This window comes from Mastacembelus armatus, chromosome 4 (genome assembly GCF_900324485.2).
Source record: "Mastacembelus armatus chromosome 4, fMasArm1.2, whole genome shotgun sequence".
NCBI classification, from domain to species: Eukaryota; Metazoa; Chordata; class Actinopteri; order Synbranchiformes; family Mastacembelidae; genus Mastacembelus; species Mastacembelus armatus.
The window spans coordinates 16,555,089-16,577,030 of record NC_046636.1 but is presented as its reverse complement, the minus strand read 5'-3'; the positions used below and the strand labels follow the sequence as shown (position 1 = coordinate 16,577,030).

Sequence of the window (21,942 nt, the reverse complement as noted above, 5' to 3'; positions counted from 1 at the left end):
ATGCAGCCCTCTAGTTTCATCAAATTTTAATCAACAGTGTCTGAGATATCACACCTGATAACATCAAAAGAAGGTCAAAAGGGGTATTACTGCTTACAAATGATTGGTTTTCTAAAGATTATGATTGAATGAAAGCATACTAAGATAACCCCAGAAATTTCTCTAAAATTAGTTTTTATTCATTTGCTTGGAAAATAAGCATGAGAGATTTTTAAAAAAACATTTTTTAATGTGATTTACACATGAAAAAAATCTTCTGGACCAGGAATAAAGATGCAGTTCATCCATGCTGATAATTTCCAAAATGCATATGCTTCAGCAGTTGCTGTAAACCAAAATGACAGCTACTATTTTAATGTTATGCACTATCTACTTTGGTTGAACATTAGAATTAAGCCATAATAACACAAGCCTCACTGTAAATGCAGGTCAGCAACCCTGCATGGATGTCCTCCTTCCATTCAGTATAAACAAGAAGCACTAACAGAGCATAATCAGCATGGGATCCCATGTTAAATAGACCCACTTACACTTAGTCTGAGCAGAAAAGAGCCAGCCCTGTGAGCTATGGAGGGCCATTCAGACCCAGTAAGCGCCCCATTGTCTGAGAGTGGCATATGGAGCCAGCCAGACCTCATCAGGAACACGCTTAACTATTCAAATTGGTGGCATAAATCTCCCAGGTACCCGGCATTTCATGTCAATTTGGGGTTATATATGTAGATCATTAGCGCCTTTCTGTTCCCTTCAGGGCTACTGGGCAGTGCACAGAAAAAGCCAATGTCTCCCCATTTCACTTCTGAAAAACAATTACCGCCATGACTATATGCTGAAAGGCAACATGGGAAGGGGGAGTTTAATTATTTCCCTATTGAGAATGTCACTCTTCAGGGTACAACCATTAATTAAGAATGCATTTGAAGATATGTAGAGTTTATCTGCATAGAATATCAATTCCACAGAACAGTCCATAAAACAAAATAGTTCAATTCACTACTCATTGTCATCCAATGTGGTTAGTATTGAGGAAAGTTAAAATAATTCTATTATTTTGAGGTCCGGTAATGGTAATTGCAGGTTCATCAAGTGGTGCAAGAGCAACTGAATAACAAATACTCACAAAAAATGTTTAAATGAGGCTTTGGCTGACATTTATAGACCTATTTATTTATATGATCATGGTGATGCTTATAAATCAGTCTGTTCTATAGACAATGACTGAACAGAGCATTTCGAGAATAAAGAGGGCTTGTAAGCATCTGCTCTACACGCAAATAAATATTTTTTTATCACACCAGAAATTGTGATTTTATTCTACTATAAATTACTAAAGCCCATCCTTTTCTGTGCCATAACTCTTATCATTGATTTCCAACATTAACATTTAAGTGTTCTGGCTTTTTGCAAAAAGACAACATTTGTAGGTAAATGAGGTTTAGAAAATGAGCTGTAGAGTCAACATACCCTGTCTTGGCAAAGTTTGTCCAGTAGGTCATCACCACGGCACTGAGCATCACATCATTCTTGGAGAAGTTACAAGGAAACAGCTCTGTTGGTCCAGTCATCGGCAGGCCAAACACATACGGGATCTCATCTCCATGTGCTGCGTCTGCCCATGGCGGTACCTAATGAGCAGCAGATTAATCAAATCAGATCAGTATTATTACATTTATCTGACAGATACAAGACATTAAAAAGCATTTTGCCATTGACACACAAAGCATATTGCAACATATACAAAAAAGGCAACAGATCAAAGAAGCTAGGAAAATACTTTCTTTTTTGAGGAGGGAAGGGAAATTAGATATGTTTTATTATTATTTTGCTTACCATATCTGGCCCATTATTCAGTGTATTACAGAAAGTGACAAGATGAAAAATAAAAAATGTAGTGCTGATTTTTTTAAATAAAATGCTGAAGGAAATGTCACAAGCTGTAGCCAGCTGAATAAAAAATTATACCAAAAAAAAAATGCTGTGATTTAATCTCTACTCTCCACTTTCTTTCAGGACTTCATAACTGCTTAGTGTAGGTGTGAATATGCAAGAAACAAAGCATGCAGATACCATTCAGCTCAGTTAAAACTAGACGTAAGGAGTTAGAAAGCCAATGCTTGCTGTCAACTACTCAGTTACAATAATTTAAGTGGAATAAAAACAGACACTGTTTTGTGCCATAGAAGATTATCAGTTTGTACTGTATGGCACCCTGCCATCACATTAGTAAACAACTAAGTTTTTTATGTGAAAACAGCAGCAAATTTTCATATACATATGCACTCACCGGAATCTCTTATTGTCACACCATGTAATAACCTGTTATCATTCATTATCGGGGCTATAATTGTAGTTCAGTATGACCATTTTCCACAATAACCACAGTAGGTGCTTATCATCAATACATGCTGTAACTAGGTTGACCTCTGGTAGGTGTAGTAATTATGACATGAGCAAATGAGGAAATTAGACAAGTTGGTATATATAATGACAGTGTGTGGGGTGGATGGTAATATTAGAGAAGTAGTTATTTAAATTTACGTCCAGTAACCAATTAGTTTTTGTGTGTAAAGCTGGTAGACCTTGTGTTTATTATTGTAACCATGGCAATGAAGGTCTGTTGCATGATACAAACCACAAGTAGATGGAGTACCAGACTATTGAGCCCAATAACATGTGAAAATGGGCCAATGAACAACATTAAATAGGGTCAGCTGCCTGCTTTGCAGTTATGGTCTTATTGTGTGAAAGGATTCTCTTATCAAAGCCTACTAATTTAGAATATCTGGTTTTGTGTTTGTGAGCAGTCACTGAAAGTGGTAACATATTTATTACTGAAAATCCTTAAAATTGATGTCCTACTACAGCTGGAGACCAACCTGTTCCGTCTGACAGTGGTGGTAGAAGGCATAAAAATATGTCGGTGAACCAAAGCTGGAGTGCAGGTCAGCCGTGGCGACAGCTGGCGCTACCCACTGGTGATCAGTGAAAAGGGCCAGCAGCGTCTTCCGACGGGTTTCTGGGTTGTGCCTATCAGCCCAATCAGTGTACATGAACTTGATGGTTTCTCGGAGTATGTCTTTTCCCTCTGGGTAACCATAGAGGTCATCCACAAAGCTGGACACAGCGTAGTCAAAGTCATTAGCCTGGACACCATTTTCATTGTCCACGATCAGCTCCACGAACTTCAGGCCCTCGCCCTGGTTCACTCCCAGCATAATATCATAGTTGAGAAACTCACCTGGAAAGAGATGGTGAAGATGTAGGGCAGCAACATTTTTGAATACTACTGCCTTTTAGGCAAAGAGAATCCATACCTTGCTCCATGAGTATCTGAGGGTCATCAGGTATAACATCTCCATCTATAACAGGTCCAAAGGCAATGTGATAGCGGGCTGGCTGGATGTCTTGATCCACCAGCTCCTTGTAATGTTTTCTCTGCAGGCACACCACAAGTTCTACAGTGTCCTCCAGGTTACAGCCCACCTTACGGGCCAGCATCCGGGCATACTTAGCTGGCTGAAAGCTGACAGCCCAGCTGGACAGAGCTGTGCCACTCTGGGCAATGGCCCTCTGGAACAGGCCTGGAAACAAGAACAGCAGAAGGGCATGGGGGAACAAAAGAGACAAACTATGATCCACAAACTGTTTTAAATAACACACACACACACCCCCACACACACAAAAGCAAACATGATACAAGGACATCAAAACACAAGGGCACACAGCTGCAATTGAAGGAAAGAAGTGAAAGTAAATTAGTGTGAAAATGAAGAACAGTTTAGTAAGTACATTTACATCTAAAGGCAAGGTGATGGAAATTTTCATTCATGGAAAAGTAAATGTAGGTTATCAACACATGGCATCTGTTTCTCAGTTACTGGTTTTTTACTGATAAGACTGATGATATTCTATATTTTTTTTACTGTCAACAGATTTCATAAAAAGATCCAAGCAATGAATAAATCCTCCTAATGAAAGCCTGATATAGTATATCTTATTCCTTTGTGCAAAGAGTTAAATTATTCTCCAAAAACTACTGAAAACTTATCAGTAGGTCATATTTAAATTTAAAACTTTATTTCTGAACATTTTATAAAGATTTACACCTTCAAACCATTGGGGTACAGACGGTAAAACATCTTAGTGGTTTTGATCTTTTTGTGGCATTAAAATAAAATCACCAGCACATGAAACAGCATTATAATTGGTAGCATGTGTTTTTATGTTTTGTTTCCACTGCTCCGAACAGAATGAGACCATGAAAACAGTTCATGTTTCTGTAAATGTTTCTGCTTTCTTTGTCAAATGTCTTTTCTAAAATGTGCATTTTAATGTATATATTGCTATTTTATGTTCAAATAGGCTTTACATCTACAGTTAAAAAGTCTGTACAGTGTGTCTACCTGGCTACAAAAAAAGATTATAATTCAGCATGCTTAGAGCATTTTCTCTTTAATAGAAATTTGTAGTGTTGGTGGAAACAACACTATGCAAACACAGGTTGCATTTCAATGTCACAGATTTAGTTCCACGAAAAGCAGCACCTTATAGTACAATGCATGACAGCATAAGTCTCAATTCAAGACACAAAGTCAAACATTTACACAAACACAGAAAAAAGTGGCATCTGCATCTTCATGACTTGACTCTGAGCTATATACAGTTCTGCAGAAAATGCCCATATGGTGGCACACTATTGAGCCATACAGTACAGTGCTGTGTATCAAATATATGCAGATATCCCACAGGAATTCCTGGGTGACTTTACCTTTGGTGGAGTTGCTCCAGCGGTTGCCCTCAGAGTAGTGAGACAGCGTGAGCAGGTTGACACAGGAAGCTCCAGCGCCTGAGCCAAACACAGTGATACGTAATGGGTCGCCGCCAAAGGCTGCGATGTTCTCACTAGTCCAACGCAAAGCCTGGATCTGGTCCAACAAACCATAATTCCCTTTGGCCGCCTGGTCACCTGTACTCAGGAACCCTGAATGAAACCACAAAAAACAGAGAATATTTTAGTCTACCCTTCTGTTTATTATTTTTTAGTGTCTTAAACACAATGGGTCATTAGGGATAGCATTTCACTGAAATTACTCTGTGGCTATGTAATTATCAGGATAACCCCACCAGTTAATGATGTGGCAACTAAATTTTCATCACAAGGTCAGCCTGCTTAAATAAGAGCCAAATTCAAGTTGAAAAGTTAATGCCAACATGGCTTGTTACATGTACTGTACACACAATGTGTCAAATATTTTTAATTTTCTCATTTGGAAAAAGAAAAATCCTTCACAAAATCAAATGCGAAGGCCACTAGGGATTCTACATATATTTCATTATTTTGCTTTTCTTTTTGATGTTCTTAATTAAAATAGGACAAATAAAAATCTTGGACTTTTCAGGCCTAGCTGCCAGTACATAACATGGAATATTTACACATAAACCAACAAGCTTAAATTTTTAATCATAAACTACAATAAAACATCCATTATTACCCTATAAAGTACAATGTGGATATACCCAATATAAAACACACAGACTCATTATGCAGAAAGACATATAGAAATCAAGTCCACAGCCCCAGTGAGGACTTACAGTAGGATAATGTTGAGGATGCATGTGTCATGAAAATATCTTTTGGATTGTTTTGCATAACATGGATTTATAAATAATGAATTTTAAAAAATAAAATTGCCTTGTATAATTACTCTTTAGTAAATTAATAACTTTCAAAATCATTCAGTTGGACTAAACAAATTATTTAAGTTGCCTCCAAAACCATGTTTGCATGAAGCAAAAATAATCCATCCATCCATTTTCTATACCCGCTTTTTCCTGAATCAGGGTCACGGGGATCTGCTGGAGCCTATCCCAGCTCTCTCTCAGGTGGAAGGCAGGGGTACATCCTGGACAGGTCACCAATCAGCAAAAATAATAAAGATTCTTTATCATATCAACTTCAGCGTTTCACTTCATACATAAGCATCTTTAAATTAAATTAATAGTCAGTTTATAATTACAGTCCACCTATAATACCTGATGGATATGCTCAGGCAAAGACATTATGAATCATGATGTATTATATCATCCTGTGTAACCTGTTAAACATACTGTATAAATGAAGTCCAGCTGAAATGCTATGATAGGTGGAAATCTATAATAACTGATGTTTCAAAAGTCACTTTTCTGCAGAAAGCACTTAATCAGACCATCACACGTGTAAAAAAACAATATGTTAGTCAGATCACAGAATCTAAACTACTGTATGTGGAATGTTCAAAGCCTACTTCCTATTGGACTGGAACTAAGGGAAGTACAGTAGGTACATTTTATTATCTACAAAAATAAGATACTACTTGTAAAAAATACTGTAATGTAAAGCAAATATTTTTCATCATCATATATGGTCTTTGATGAGAGCTTAAATAATATGTTTATAAACTCTACATGCACAAGGGCCCTTATAGTCACAGTAACAACCTCTTTCACAACAAAACCACTTTCTCTGCATCCAGCCTAACTCCGGCCCCAAATCCATCCATAACCTATACCCCTCCTCTTTTTTTTCCTTTGCCCAATTATACCTGTCATGTACTCGAGGTCAATGGGGCTGAATAAAAATCCAGTGCTAGCGAGGTATGAAAGTACTGATGAGACAAGGTGCCTACAGTATACCCACAGGAGGGCTCCGGTCTTTAGCAATTTCATGCCCAACGATTACTTGCCTGCAGCAGGTAATGGAGCTTTGCCATGCGCTTAGCTTTTAGCCACTTTTAGTAACCCCACCCATGAACTATCCCACCTGCCATAACCCCTCTCCCCTTCAAATTCACCTATCTTTACCCATGTCTTTGTCTCAATCATCTCACTCCATAGATAATTGGAGTGCTCATTCCCTAAATAAAGATGAAAGGACTCGAATTTTACTAAAATTCAGTGGTGTACAGGTTAGAAAAATATTATTTTGGCATACCATTTAATTATATTTGCTTTAGCTCAAAATGCTCTTCAGATGTTTCAAATTAAAAACCCTTTTAATGTGATATCCAGCACTGTTCAGAAAAAATGTAATTGACAGTGACCAAGAACTGGCCTGCACTGCAATTTAAATATAGCAATTGGGGGTGGCAGTGTCAGTTTTTCTCTGTGCTACTTCAAGAGTAAAATATGTCAACAACCACTGGGATGACTGCAATGAACTTTGTTACAGATTTTCATATTCTCCTCAGAATGAATTGTAATTACTTTGGTGATCCTGGGACATTTCATCTAGTGAAAGCTCTTAGAGCATTTTTTTATCTAAATATAGCCCTACAAAGCTGTTAGCATGACTGTTAATAAAAAAGCCAATATCATTTGAGGTCATAATAATAATGATACATCTAAACCAATCTATGCAGATTTTTTGTAAAAATGCCCTCTAATTATTATATCAATTTTCATTGCATATCATACAGTTAATGTGACAGTTATGAGATGTATTTATGGATCACTGCACATGCAGCGTCATCTCACCGGTACTTCCGTGTTGATTTTTTTTCATCTCTAATATGGAGTCAGTTTGTCTTGTGAACTTATGCCAGATGTACAACATATGAAAAAAAAAGGGGGGAGATAGGAAGTGGATGATTCCGAAAACATCCCATAGGAGATCACTGTTTAATGCCTGTGTTTATATTATTATGTAGTGACTATGACAAATCAAATAAAATCAAATGTCATTTTAACACAAAGCTCAATCTTTTTCCTAAACCTAAACAAGCAGTTTTTTGCCTAAACCTTATGAAATTTGATAGTTACATAACCATGTAACTGTGTCTTTATGATTGTATCCATCATGACAAAGATTTGGTTTGGATTATTAGCATTGTAAGCACACCACTTCTTACAGTTTGTGCAGACCCTCTCAGAAAGAAGTACACTACATTTGCATCTACACACTTACTGACAGCCATGTCCAAGGACTGACTGTTTAATTGAGTTAATTCCTTTCTATTCCCTTTTCACTGGCTTCTTTATTTATTTGTGAGTTTCTTGATCAAAGCCTAATCTGGTGGAAGTGACAGCAGCCATATACAAGAAAGATTTTTAATTGATTCAATTTAGCTGCAGTGCAGGGATGGGCTGGCAATCACAAAGAGCAAGGCAGGAGGAAAGATTAGCATGGCAGGAGTAGTATGGCAGCAGCTCTACCTCCCTGTCTGCGTGTGTGTCTCTATCTCTCACACACACACACACACGCACAATTTGTAATACAAGAGCCACAAATTTGCATACACAGGTGTAGCTGCAAACAAAGCATAAACATGTTTGATTAGGAAGATCCAATGACCTTTCACAGCTAAATCCAAAATCCAAAATTATACACTGTCCAGTAGCCTCAAATTCATCTTTAATATTTTTGCAAGAATGTCTGGTTCTCATGAGGGACACAGATACACGCAAAAGCAATTGACAGTGTACCTGCATGTTGTACTTACTAAAACAAATCAGAAGCTGTAGTTTTGAATTGATTTGCGCTCACTTACAGGTCATGGCTACTGCTCTGTTAGCCTCGATAGTGCAGCCGCATAGAAAAGAGGATTTACAGATTTACTGACACTTGGGTCTTAACAGTGAGTAGATGTGGTAAGGAAGCTGAGCTGGATGATAAGATACTACCTACATGCATGAATTCATCCAGCTACTACCTTTGAACAATCTTTTCATAGTTAGGAATATATCCACCTGAGACCCAGAAGAAAAAATATTTTAATAGTATATTTTTTTTAATAACTTAAGTGTTTGGGGTTTGCAGGAAAATATGTTACAATTTTTTTCAAAACTGCTTTTTTATTCTTTTGTAAGAAAACCCAGTCTTCCTTTGTCACAAAAAGACGTGCAACAATTTCTGTGCATTTCTATCTGTTTTCTCAATTTATGAGCATCAAAAACTAATATAAAACATAATTCATTATTATAAAATCTCACAGTCTGTTCTCAAAAATCTTCATCTTCAAATCTATTAATTTTACTTAAAACCTTCTGTTTAGTGACATATGACACATTGTGAAGTACCTTTCAGTAGTTTTTGTTGCTAAATTTAACCAAGCAGAGTTTGTTCTAAATACTATCCATGTAGTTTTTATTCGAAGTTCAACCATGTCTTTTTGGTGTTTAAACCTAAAAAGAGCTCCTCTCACAGACCCAGATTCCATTTCCCATAAACCCTTGCAGTCAGCCAAATTCTCTCCTCAGTCATCCTCCCTATCAACCTTTCAGTGTACTCCTCAGAATCTCCCTGTGGGAGTACCAGCATCATCAGTACCTATTAGCATTGTCTACTCATGTCCACATTATTATTTTTCTCACTGTTCTTTTACTGTAGGAGAAGTAGCTGACTCCAACATATCTCCAAGTATCCCTTCCCACTATGGAAAAAGTTATCCAGTCATGTTTGAAACAAAGGCCACAGTGCCATGTCCCCCACAGAGGACAAAAAATGAATTGCTGGTTCTCAGGAGGATAGTGTGTCATTCTAGGCTGATATCCAAAAGCATACTATAATGTGAAAAAACAGACCACTGAAAACACATTAAGTCTGTGCTTAATACCCTTTGTGACCAACTACAAACTTAGTACAGAAACATTTCAGGTAGAACTGAATGACAACTGGAGCTGCTGAAAAAGAAAAGAGAGGAGAAAGACATGGAAGAAAGAGAAAAATATATGTATGAGTAGGAGGGTTGCAGTCAGCTCTTGAGTCAAGTAAGATTTAGCCAGTGAGTTTGCTTGCAAGTTTGAGTGAAACCAACAACATGAGGTAAAATTTATTGAAATGTTTAAATGTAAACCACTGAATTACTACTGAATCATCTGTTGTATTACACCATAACTTTTGACATTTTTTAAATGTAGTATCCTGCCTTTAATATTACAAATCACTTTTACACTTTTACTATTACAGATGCCCAGTGTCTTAAAAATGAACCTGGATCTTAAGATCCACTGGATCTGATCAAAAATACCCTTATTTAATAAGATTGCTCCAAATTCTGCTTTCCTCCTTTACATTTTCTTTAGCACATTCCTAATACCAAATTCAAATAAATACATTTAATGGTGAAAATGGCGACTTTTATCAACCTTTCAGCTCCTATAGACCAGTCAAACTCCATTTTTCTCCCCTGTGTAGGATACATCATACGTGTTAATATCTAAGTTTTGGCTAAAAGCCACCGCCTGTGATCACTGCGATATGGCCACTTGGTATCTTAGCTCCCCTGCATGGCAATATTCAGGTGAACCCTGATCCTGGAATGCAGCTTTTATCCCCACTATCTCTGTCGAACCAGAGAGAGAATGCCAGATGGCGAGAAAGATGGGGATTTTTCTTTATACTTTTATACTTCTTTCTCTGCACACATCTATTTTTCACAGTCATGGTCTGTATACCATAATCCTCTCTCTGTTCTCTGCCTCTTTTGCTATCAGTCCTTTTGACTCTTGGCTATGAAGAAAGAAAGACAAAATAAGAAAGCCAGAAAAAGAAGAAGGAAAACTCCATCTTCGGTGCCTGTAAAGTGTAGCAGCAGACAGTAAGTGAAATCAAAACAATATGTGCAATTCAGAGAGCACAAGAAAAGGACATTATCGGAGAGGAATAAAGGAAATATTTAACTGTGATGGGACAAACAGTAGTCAGAGAACAAGAAACAAGCTGGAAAAAAGACAGAGGGACTATGAAAAACTGAACAAAGCATAAAGACTGAAAATAAATGCAGAACACATAGAAGTAGTGTCTTCTTCTTCTTTTTCTTTCAGCCACTCCCTTCAGGGGTCGCCACAGTGAATCATCTGCTCCATTTAACCCTATCCTCTGTATCCTCCACACCCACACCAACTATCCTCATGTCTTCCTTCACTACATCCATGAACCTCCTCTGGTCTTCCTCTAGGCCTCCTTCCTGGCAGCTCTAACCTCAGCATCCTTTTACCAATGTATTCACTGTCCCTCCTCTGAACAGGTCCAAACCATCTCAATCTGGCTTCCCTGGCTTTTTCTCCAAAACATCTAACATGAGCTGTCCCTCTGATGTACTCATTCCTGATCCTATCCATCCTTGTCACTCCCAGAGAGAACCTCAACATCTTCAGCTCTGCTACCTCCAGCTCTGCCTCCTTGTCTTTTTCTCAGTGCCACTGTCTCTAAACCTTACAACATTGTCTTGTACATCTTTCCTTTCATTCTTGCTGACACTCTTTTGTCACACATCACACCTGACACTTTCCTCCACCTGTTCCAATCTGCTTGCACACGTCTCACTTCTTTTCCACACTCTCCATTGCTCTGGACTGTTGACCCTAGGTACTTAAAATCCTCCACCTTCTTCACCTCTACTCCCTGTAACCTCGCGGTTCTACTTGAGTCCCTCTCATTTACACACACGTACTCTGTTTTACTGCGGCTAACCTTCATTCCTCTCCTTTCCAGAGCAAACCTCCACCTCTCTAGATTTTCCTCCACCTGCTCCCTGCTCTCACTACAGATGACAATGTCCCCGGAGATTCCTGTCTAGCCTCATCTGTCAGCCTGTCCATCACCACAGCAAACAAGAAGGGGCTCAAAGCTGATCCTTGGTGCAGTCCCACCTCCACCTTGAACTCCTCTGTCACACCTACAGCACACCTCAACACTGTCTTACGGCTCTTATAAATGTCCTGCACCACTCGAACATACTTCTCTGCCACTCCAGACTTCCTCATACAAAACCACAGCTCCTCTCTCGGCACCCTGTCACACGCTTTTCCCAAATCTATAAAGACACAATGCAGCTCCTTCTGGCCTTCTCTGTACTTCTCCATGAGCATTCTCAAAGCAAATATTGCATCTGTGGTACTCTTTCTTGGCACAAACCATACTGCTGCTCACGAATGCTCACTTCTGACGTCAGCCTAGCCTCGACGACTCTTTCCCATAACTTCATTTCGGCTTTATTCCTCTGTAGTTTCCACAACTCTGCACTAGGAGGGAGACCCTTGTTCTTAAATATGGGCACCAATACACTTCTCCTCCATTCCTCAGGCATCCTCTCATTCTCCAAGATCTTGTTAAGTAGCCCAGTCAAAAACTCTACTGCCACCTCTCCTAAACACTTAAACACTTCCATACCTCCACAGGTATGTCATCAGGACCAACTGCATTTCAAATCTTCATCCTCTTCAACGCCTTTGTCTCTTCATCCATTCTGATCTTAGCTACTTCCTGCTCTACAACAGTCACCTCTTCTCCTCTGTGCTCTCTAACATTTTCCTCATTCATCAACTCTTCAAAGTATTCCTTCCATCTTTCCATCACACTTGTGGCACCTGTCAACACATTTCCATCCCTGTCCTTGATCACCCTAATCTGCCGCACATCCTTCCCATCTCTGTCTCTCTGCCTTGCCAACCTGTACAAATCCACCTCTCCATCCTTAGTGTCCAACCTATCATACAAATTCTCATATGCCCTTTGTTTGGCCTTTGCCACCTCTACCTTCACTTTACGCTGCATCTCCCTGTAATCCTGTCTGTTCTCTTCTGTCCTCTCAGTGTCCCACTTCTTCTTAGCTAACCTTTTCCTCTTAACACAGCCCTAAACTTCCTCATTCCACCACCAAGTCTCCTTATCTGCTTTCCTCTTTCTAGTTGACACACCAAGTACCCTCCTACCTGTCTCCCTGATCACTTTAGCTGTAGCTGTCCAGTCTTCTGGAAGAACCTCCTGACCTCCCAGAGCCCGTTTCAGCTCCTCCCTGAAAGCCACACAACACTCTTCCTTTTTCAACTTCCACCACTTGGTCCTCTGCTCTGCCCTTGTTCTTTTCATCTTCCTCACCGCCAGAGTCATCCTACACGCCACCATCCTATGCTGTCTGGCTACACTCTCCCCAACCACTACTGTGTAATCAACTTGTGCACTCCTGCCTCCACTTTTATATGTCACCCTATGCAACTCCCTTTACTGGAAAAATGTGTTTACTACAGCCATTTCCATCCTTTTTGCGAGGTATACCACCATCTGTCCTTGTGCATTCCTGTTCTGCATACCAAACTTACCCATCACTTCCTCGTCACCTCTGTTTCCCTCGCCAGCATGTCCGTTGAACTCTGTCCCAATCACCACTCTCTCACCACTAGGGATACCCTGAATCACCTCATCCATCTCCCTCCAGAATTTCTCCTTCTCTTCTAACTCACATCCTACCTGTGGGGTATAACCACTGACAACATTCAACATCACACCTTCACCAGCTTCAGACTCATCACCCTATTTGACTCTCTCTTCACCTCCAGAACATTCCTAGCAAAATCCTCCTTCAGGATAACTCCTACTCCATTCCTCTTTTCATCCACACCATGATAAAATAGCTTGAACCCTGCTCCTAATCTATAAGTCTTGCTACCTTTCCACCTGGTCTCCTGAACACGCAAGCTATCCACCTTTCCTCTCTCCAGCATATCAACCAACCTCTAGTTTTCCCTGACAAAATCCCTACATTCAAAGTCCCTACTCTAAATCCTACACTCCTCCCCTTCCTCTTCTCTCTTTGCCTACGAACACCTTCCTCCTCTCCTTCTTCGACCAACAGTAGTCCAGTTTCCACTGGCACCCTGTAAGTCAACAGCACCAGTGGCGGTCGTTGTTAACCCGGGCCATGACCGAGCCAGTATGCAAGTCATATTTGTGATTCGCATGTTTGATTTGGCTTAGATATTACGTCGGATGCCCTTCCTGACACAACCCTCTGCATTTACCCGGACTTGGGACTGGCACATGAAGACACTGGATTGTGCCCCCTTGTGGTTGCATTTGAATACATAGAAGCAGTGTGTTATGAATATATTACATAAATTATATCATATTAAAATCTGACCAGTTCACAGGAATTACGAGAATCATATCTAATGTTTAATAAAACCAAATACCATATGCTCACATAATAGCCTCTCTACCTACAATACACTGCTCTCACTCTTTCCTGCCCTACAGTCTGTGGCTGTCTGCTTAAAACAAATGATGTAACTCCAGTTCCAAATATTTACTGTGCCTCAGCAGTGCTCCATCTATATCTGCTGAGGGCCAACTGCTAGGGAATATGCTGATGAGGCACAAAGCATTCCTCACTGGAAGTAATGAATATGGAGCCACGGGATAGTCACTCATTCAACCTTTATTTAGACAGCACTGGGGACAAACACGGGGAGGGCTCTCATTTCCAGGTGTGCCCCATTTGCACGATGACAGTTATAAATTGATGGCCTATTGGCAGCAAAATGAATACAACTGTTAAAAGAAGAGTGTATTATTATATGAGTAAATGAAACATCAAAACACAAAAAGTGTTTTTTTATTCATCTGTAACAGTTTAATCATTAGATAAGCCATCTAAAACTTCTAAAATTACCTTTTACAAAACAAGTATCATTTGGATGTAAATAGTGTTAAACCTGAATGCTTTGCATGTCCTTTTCCCAGAAACTCAAGTGTGTATGCTCTTAAATTGATCATGCATGATCTCCTGTCTCCTGCCTCTTGTTAAAATATTTCTTAAAATAAGTTCATGACTAGTAAAGAAGATGACCTGTCATTTTCTATGTAAATTGGAATTACAAATGGCAAAACAAAAGGAGCTTCCCTTAGAAACGCATCAGTCTATACTTGTTTTGAGAATGGAAGGTAATTCTCTATGAGATATAGCCAAGAAACTAAAGATTTCTTTAAAAGGGTGTAAACTATAGTCTCCAGAGACATGCTACAACTAGATCTAATCAGGACAGGAGACAGAATGGAAGGCCCAAGTGCACAGTTGCCCAAAAAGACAAGTAGACAAGAGTGTCCTCCTTGAGAAGCAGATGTCTCACTGCTCCCAAATTGGCTGCATTGTTGAATAAAACCAGAGAGAAACCAGTGTTTCTCTCTGGACAGACACTGTGTGCAGGAGATTCAGGTCAGCTGGCGACATGGGCAGAATTGCCAAGAAAAAAACCCTACTAAGGTTGGCAAATTATAAGAAAAGTTTGCAGTGGGCCAAGATGCACAAAAATTGGACTTATGGACTGATGAGTCCAAGTTTGAGGTGTTTTGATCCAAGCGAAGAACATATGTCAGACGCAGAGCTCAAGAAAAGATAGATCAGTGAAGCAAGGAGGTGGAAACATGACGATCTGGCAATGGGAGAATGGGTGATCTGTATCCTCAATGAGCATGGATACCACTCCATACTGAAAACGCATATCATTCCCTCTGGGCAACAACTGATTGTGGATAACTTCATTTTGCAGCAAGAGAGTGACCCCAAGCATTCTTCCCAGTTGTGTAAGAATTACAGTATCTGAAGAAGAAAGTATATGCTGGAAAACTCTCAGTGATGGCTTGGCCAGCTCAATCACCAGATGTAAACCCCACTGAGCTGGTGTGGGAAAAGGTGAGCCAAAGAGTTCAGGAAGATTGCCCAACCAGCACAACAGACCTTTGTGATTCATTTACAACCATTTGAATTGATAAAACCAACAAAAATCTTCTTCTTTTCCTTTCAGCTGCCTCCATTTAACCCTATTCTAGAATTTTTCTTGCCAGTATATATGCTGCAACAAAAGTCAAAAGTCAGTTCAGCTGTGACTACTGAAAGTAGTAGAAAAATCACAGATGCATAACCAAATGAGAAAAAAATTTTGCTTTCAGTCGCAATGATAGCTGATGTGCAAATGCATGTGCATGTGTTTGTGTGAGTGTCTGAATTTGCATTTGAAAGGCCCAACTTATCTTCAGTAAGTAAGCCAATGCCACAGAAGTTAAATGTCCATTTAAATAATAAAACCAGAGGGGGAGAGAGGAGGAGAGACAAGACCCTAACGCACACCTACAGAGAGAAGTAAATGTGTGTGTGCATGTGTGTTGAGGGTATTTATTAAACCTATCAGATCCTCATCATTCAAACTCTGTCATTATAATCTTTGTAGCTGACAGTGGGCAAATAAATAAATTGGTGTCAGTGTGCTTTATGATAATGAGGAACACACCAGGAATAATTGAATAATATAGAATATATCAAGACAGAAAAGATCAAACTCAAGCTAAATCAATTCGTTGTTCATCATTCTACACACCAGCTGTTACAACACACAGAGAGACACATTTACACACTACAGGTGCTGTTTAACATAGCATGTGACAGGCTGTAAGTCAGACATGTCTATTACTGTAAATATTTTATAGTAAATGCTGTATGAACTGTATGATTTCCTCCAACCCCTGGCCATTATACACCTGCTAATATTTCAAACACCAATATGCAGCAACACCTCTGTGTAAACAAAACTCCATTTATTCATCTGGCCATTCACCCATCCATCCATCACTCTCCAACTTGCTCCATGTTCATCTACCATCCCCACTTCCTTGTCTATCAAATCTCCGCCCCTACTCTTTCTCTATTGCTCCATCCCTTCTTTCTTCCTCCTTCCTCCCGGTGCAAATCAAATTACGCTGTCATCTTCAAAAATGAAATGAGCCACACTTCATATTTCTTGTTCTGCACAAACACAAACGTGTTAATTTGTGTTGCTGCCCTAACAGATTTGCCCACAGGACAAGCTGGTATAGATTACCTCCTTCTGCCAGGTTGAAGGCAGTGAAGGAGTGGAGGAGGACTTCTTTGTGTGGATGTGGATGTGGTTAAACTGTTACTCAAGCTATTCCAGCATTGTGGCTTGAATACATAATAGCTCGTAATTAAGAAAATTAGAAAAAAGTTATTAGCTCATGACTACCACCATATATTAAAGTTCTCTCCTCCAGAATGCATGAAAAAAAAAATAGAAATATCAGAATTTAATTTAATTTAATAAACAATCAAACCACATAGCAAATGAACAATGGCTGAATGAGCAAAAAGTTAAAAAAGGATGGCTAAATTAAGTGCTATGTTTACATTTTACATAAATTGATAACCCATGTGACCATCTAAAGGATCAGAAGTTTTAGCTTATGTATGGATTAATAGCATAAGAACTGCTGCTTATAAATTCACCAACACTGAGTCAAGAACAAGATTTATGTGTAAAAATAACAAACATTGATGTGGCACAGGAAAGGTTTATTTGAATTTTAGTCCCCATTGTCAAGCTCTTCATGCTGTATTTCCCAACATGCAACACAAAACAAATTTTGGATACAAATATATTTGTTTGCACACTGGTATAAATACAGTATTTGACCTTTACTGCCCTGCCAATTTAAACATGAAGTACATTATACTTCCCACTAGCTTTATTCTATCAAGTACATTCCCTTTGTTATTTGAGTGTTTAAACATATTGTGGCTGTAAGATATTCTCAAAAGCTTCTTCTTGATCTACTGTAGTTTGGATATACTCCATTCACTTTTGTGTTGCCAGTTTGCATTAGAAAGATAATGCACTGAAAAAAAAACCAAGTTAAACACTTTAATCTGGCAGCTTAATGTAGCTGTCAAATTAAGCAGAAGACTGATAAGTGGTGATTAGTTTTTTATTTTTGTATAATTACCTTGAAGGCTGGGCAAACTGAAACCCACTTCTCTAGAGACAATTGCAGGTTGATTAAAAAAGTCACATAATGCATTATGATGATATAAAGGTAAAATGTTGCAAAATAAATAGCTAAATAAAAAGGACTTGTAGCAGTGTTAATGCGAATGTGCGAATAAACCACGAAAAAGCAAAAAATTCAGAGGTGAATGAAACGCTCCATCAAACGTGACATGAGTAGGAGACTGCGGCTTCTAAAAAGTTGTGCTACAAAAATTGATTCCTCATCAAGCAATGACGATCTTGTGCAGATTTTACTAAATAAAAGCATAAAAAATTAAAATGTGGGTGCACCCAATACAAAGCACAAGAACAGTTGCTATATTGCACCCAATCACACTCATCATGCAGTGTATAATGCCAATAACTGATATGTGTTTTAGCAGGATAGTACATGAGAATATGCTGTCCATGTCCTGTCATGATTCAAATTAACTGTAACATTGCGTTGCAACGTTGCTCATTATTGTGCACCATTTATGATATAAAGTGTTGTAAGTTTATGCTGGTAGATGACTATGGCATGAAAACAAAAACTTGTTGGCAAGGGGTTTCACACAGGTCTGTCTATCTTACACTTTGTCACTGTTGTCTGCAAACTACTCAGTAGGATATAAAGAGACTGCTGTCATGAAGCATTACAGCTATATTTTTTCATACATTGTCCTTATACTCTTTGCCTTTGTAAAAAGTCTCTTAGCTGTAACGAAGTTAACAAAACGATCCACCAGGTTGAATGTTCTTAAGAAAAATATTACTGACGTGAAAAAAACGGAAATTTGCTTCTGGTGTCTTAAGGTTAAGGAACAGAAATCAATGGTCACCTACAGGAACACTTAAAAAGTACCTATATTTGTCTAGCAAAAGCGTGTCACTGTGATAGTATAACTGCCTTCTGGTAAAAAGGTTAAAAATGTGCAAAACTATGGCAAGTTTTTTTTTTTCTTGGATGTATGTTTCCTATGTATGTGACTGTAACATGATCATGTACATGATTATTTTCTAAAAGGCAGAAACTGCACAACAACCATATAATATTAGACTAATGCAGTTTGAATAATGTAGTATGAAGTGAAGAACAACACTTCAACTAAAATTGGGGCATTTAAAAAGGCAATAAAAAGTACAAAATTGCAGTTTGACAAAGTAAGCATTTACAAGAAAACACGTTTAATATGTTTTGATTTGTAATAATGATTTATCCTGAATAAAAAAAGAAAAAACAGAACAGAGGAGCAAAGCTCATCAAGATGAGAAGGGTTGAGGCTTTCTTACTTCAGTACAAGATGGGAAGCCAGGGATGGGCCGTGCGCTTCCACATGCCAAAATAGTATGGCGTGCCTGTGTACAAGTGTGTTTTCTTATGCATATCTGCATGTGTTGAGTACTGTTGTGAATGGTTAAGCAGTTTCCTTTCTTAGCACAAGAACATTATTAGCATATAGGGAGGAAACCAAATGGAGATAAAGCAAGAGATTTCGTGAGAGAACAAGAGATTGTGAATGAGGAGAGTGAAAGGTAGATGACAAGGTGAGAAAAGGAATGTGGGAGGTGCTGAGAGAGAGGAAAAGAAGACCTGAGTGAAAAAGGAAGGCAGCAGGGAGGAAGGGCTTTTCAGAAAAACATGAACCTTGCATAGGAAGTAAAGTCAAAGATAGTTCAGACACATTCAGTCCTGTAGATGTATAATAAAATAAAGACGGAGGTGCAAAGATGGACAGAAAGAATGAAAGAACAATGCCTGAAAGATCAAAAGCTTGGTGAAGTTAGTGGAGAGACAGCCAAAGCATCTACTAGTATATAGTATCCTACATACAGTATTTGTTGAGGGACTGGAATGTTTACTTTTTCTTATTAAACTATTTTAAATTTATAATCAAACCACTGACATTTTTATGTGACATGCTAGAAAGTGGTGTAGCTTAACAATAGTACAAGCAGAGAAGAGTCACAAAATCAGAAAACTGACATTAATTAACAGACACAATAAGCTATTGGATATAACAGGCCTAATAATGCTGTAGCAACCAGCAAGGATGTTACCTTAAATTAAGTTTGGAGTGGGGAGTGCATGTGTGTGTGTGTGTGTGTGCGTGTGCGTGTGTGAGGCGGTGTTTGGGTGGATTGTACTAGTCTATTTTTAGCTTAATGCACACAAATCCACAAAAGAGTCACAGGGCAAAAGCTAAATAAACACATTTCACAGCATACTGACATGAGGCAGCTTTGAAATTGCATACACAGTAAACTGGATCCATGAGGAGCTATAGCTTCCACTGCATGTCTGTACAAGTGGAATTTTAACAAGACTCAAAATAATCAACATCTACTTATCATATCAGTACACCCTGACTGGATGTGTTCATACTGTGTTAATAACATTCCATAATAAAGACATAGTAAAGTACTGAATATGAGCATAAAAGACTCAGAGTATTATAAATTTCCTAATCTATCTAATGCGCCTTTATCAGCATTGATCTTCAAAAGCCCATATAGGTCAGACTCTAGCAGGATGTTGCTAAAATCTTGAGGCACAGTGACTTTCAGATATACATGCCTTTTATAAGCAGCATAGGCTGCTTAGTGCTTTTATAGTGAAGGCACTCAGATGCATTCAGGGCCATGGAGCTGTGCCTCACCAGCTCCAAGAGAAGAATAGATGGTATGAGGTGAATGAGAAACTCCAGAACAAGGTGTGAAAAAAAACAAAGTATGAGGAAAGGAAAAGAAAATCTGGTGAGAGTGAAATTGTCCTCTGTGGGTTCCCTCTCCCTCATCCTATAGATGTCACCACACTTCATTTACATGAATTCAGCCTATATTTCAGGTGTGGAAAAGATGACATAGAGGTGTTCCAGAGCTGGAAAGTAACTTAATGTGCTGAGATAAAGTAGATTTTTTAAAGTTCTTTAGTTTTATTTAAATATTTCCATATTTATGAATCTTTATATATTTACAACACAAGTCTAAAGCGGGTCATGCACTATGCTGATACATTTTTAGGCAGAAAACACAACCAGCAAATTATTTTATATATTGTAGACGATGAGCCTAAACGAGATATAAAGTAAGCAAACATTTTGTTATGTCAGTAGTAATTATTATCACAGAATACACAGTCTGTACATTATTTTCTGAATTATACATTGCACCAGTATAGTCGCTTTTAGCAAAAACAGTCTTGTTAGACAGAAAAAATTCTACTATCCCAAAAAAAAAAAAAATTATACTAATTATAGTCTAAATCAGCCTTTAAAAATGTAGGCTAGGCATGACAACAAGGAATGTAAACTCCACCAACTTCAGGAACAAGGTGACTTTTTGAAGTCTGCAGTATAGCTCTTTCTTTTGGGCAGCATTTTCACTTATGTTACTCTAGGAGCTGTAGTTAAGCATCAATAGAAGTGTTTCTACTTTCTCAGCATTACAGTATTATCTTCAGTTGAGTCAAGAGTGCCAAGAGAATCATCTAATGCTAGTGACTACTCAACAAATTACACATATAAGTTGCTTTGCTGTATAAGTTGCAGGACATACCAGAGTGCTAGTAAGTAATGTACTGTAAGTAAGTAAGCTGAGAACACATCCAGCAGAAACAGATTTACAGTGGTGCTAGAAAGTAGTGAGTTAATCGGCAGAGGCGACAACAACAACCCCTGCTGCAGGGCTCACGGTGTTTGTGGATTTTGAGAATGCCTCCCAGCGTTGCTCTTGGGTGCAAGTGTATGATGAGGGGGTGAAGTAGAAGTAGTTAGTAGAATGTGACCCCTCTGAAAAAGAAGTTAGTGAATCAGAAGATATAAGATTAGATTATATAATTTACATAATCGTACCTTAAAGCAGGCATCACGAAGGCTGGAAAGGAAGTGGCGTTCCACAAATTTAGAGGAATTTTTTCTAGCCTGGAAAAACAGTCTATTAACATATAAAAAAGCTCTCCGTAAAGCCAGAACTGCATACTATTCATCACTAACAGAGGAAAATAAAAACAATCCCAGGTTTCTTTTCAGCACTGTAGCCAGGCTGACAAAAAGTCACAACTCTGTTGAGCCCAGTGTTCCCTTAGCTCTCGGCAGTGATGACTTTGAGTTTCTTTACAAATAAAATCACAGCTATTAGAGATAAAATTCAGCAGATGCTTCCTATACCTGCAGTAAATGAATCTTCTACTACAGTAGCTCTTGAATCATCTGTAAGACCTCAGTTATGTTTAGATTGCTCCTCTCCCATAGATCTCTCTGAATTCACATCAGTAGTTGCTTCATCTAAATCATCGTGTCTCTTAGACCCCATCCTGACTAGACTGCTTAAAGACACCCTGCCATTAATTAACTCATGTTTATTAGACTT

At 38.6% G+C, this 21,942-nt stretch overlaps 1 protein-coding gene across 3 annotated transcripts in view; it reads right to left on the bottom strand.

Annotated features, from left to right (window-relative positions):
- nlgn1 (neuroligin 1) overlaps positions 1-21,942 on the bottom strand; it is a 340,091-nt gene that overhangs the window by 5,141 nt on the left and 313,008 nt on the right. For all 3 annotated transcript variants that reach the window (XM_026305296.1, XM_026305297.1, XM_026305298.1), the window contains 4 exons: positions 4,769-4,981; positions 3,315-3,581; positions 2,877-3,238; positions 1,465-1,625 (listed from right to left, as the gene is read on the bottom strand). In XM_026305296.1, coding sequence (XP_026161081.1) covers positions 1,465-1,625; positions 2,877-3,238; positions 3,315-3,581; positions 4,769-4,981 — 1,003 coding nt within the window. The remainder of the gene's footprint in view (positions 1-1,464; positions 1,626-2,876; positions 3,239-3,314; positions 3,582-4,768; positions 4,982-21,942) is intronic.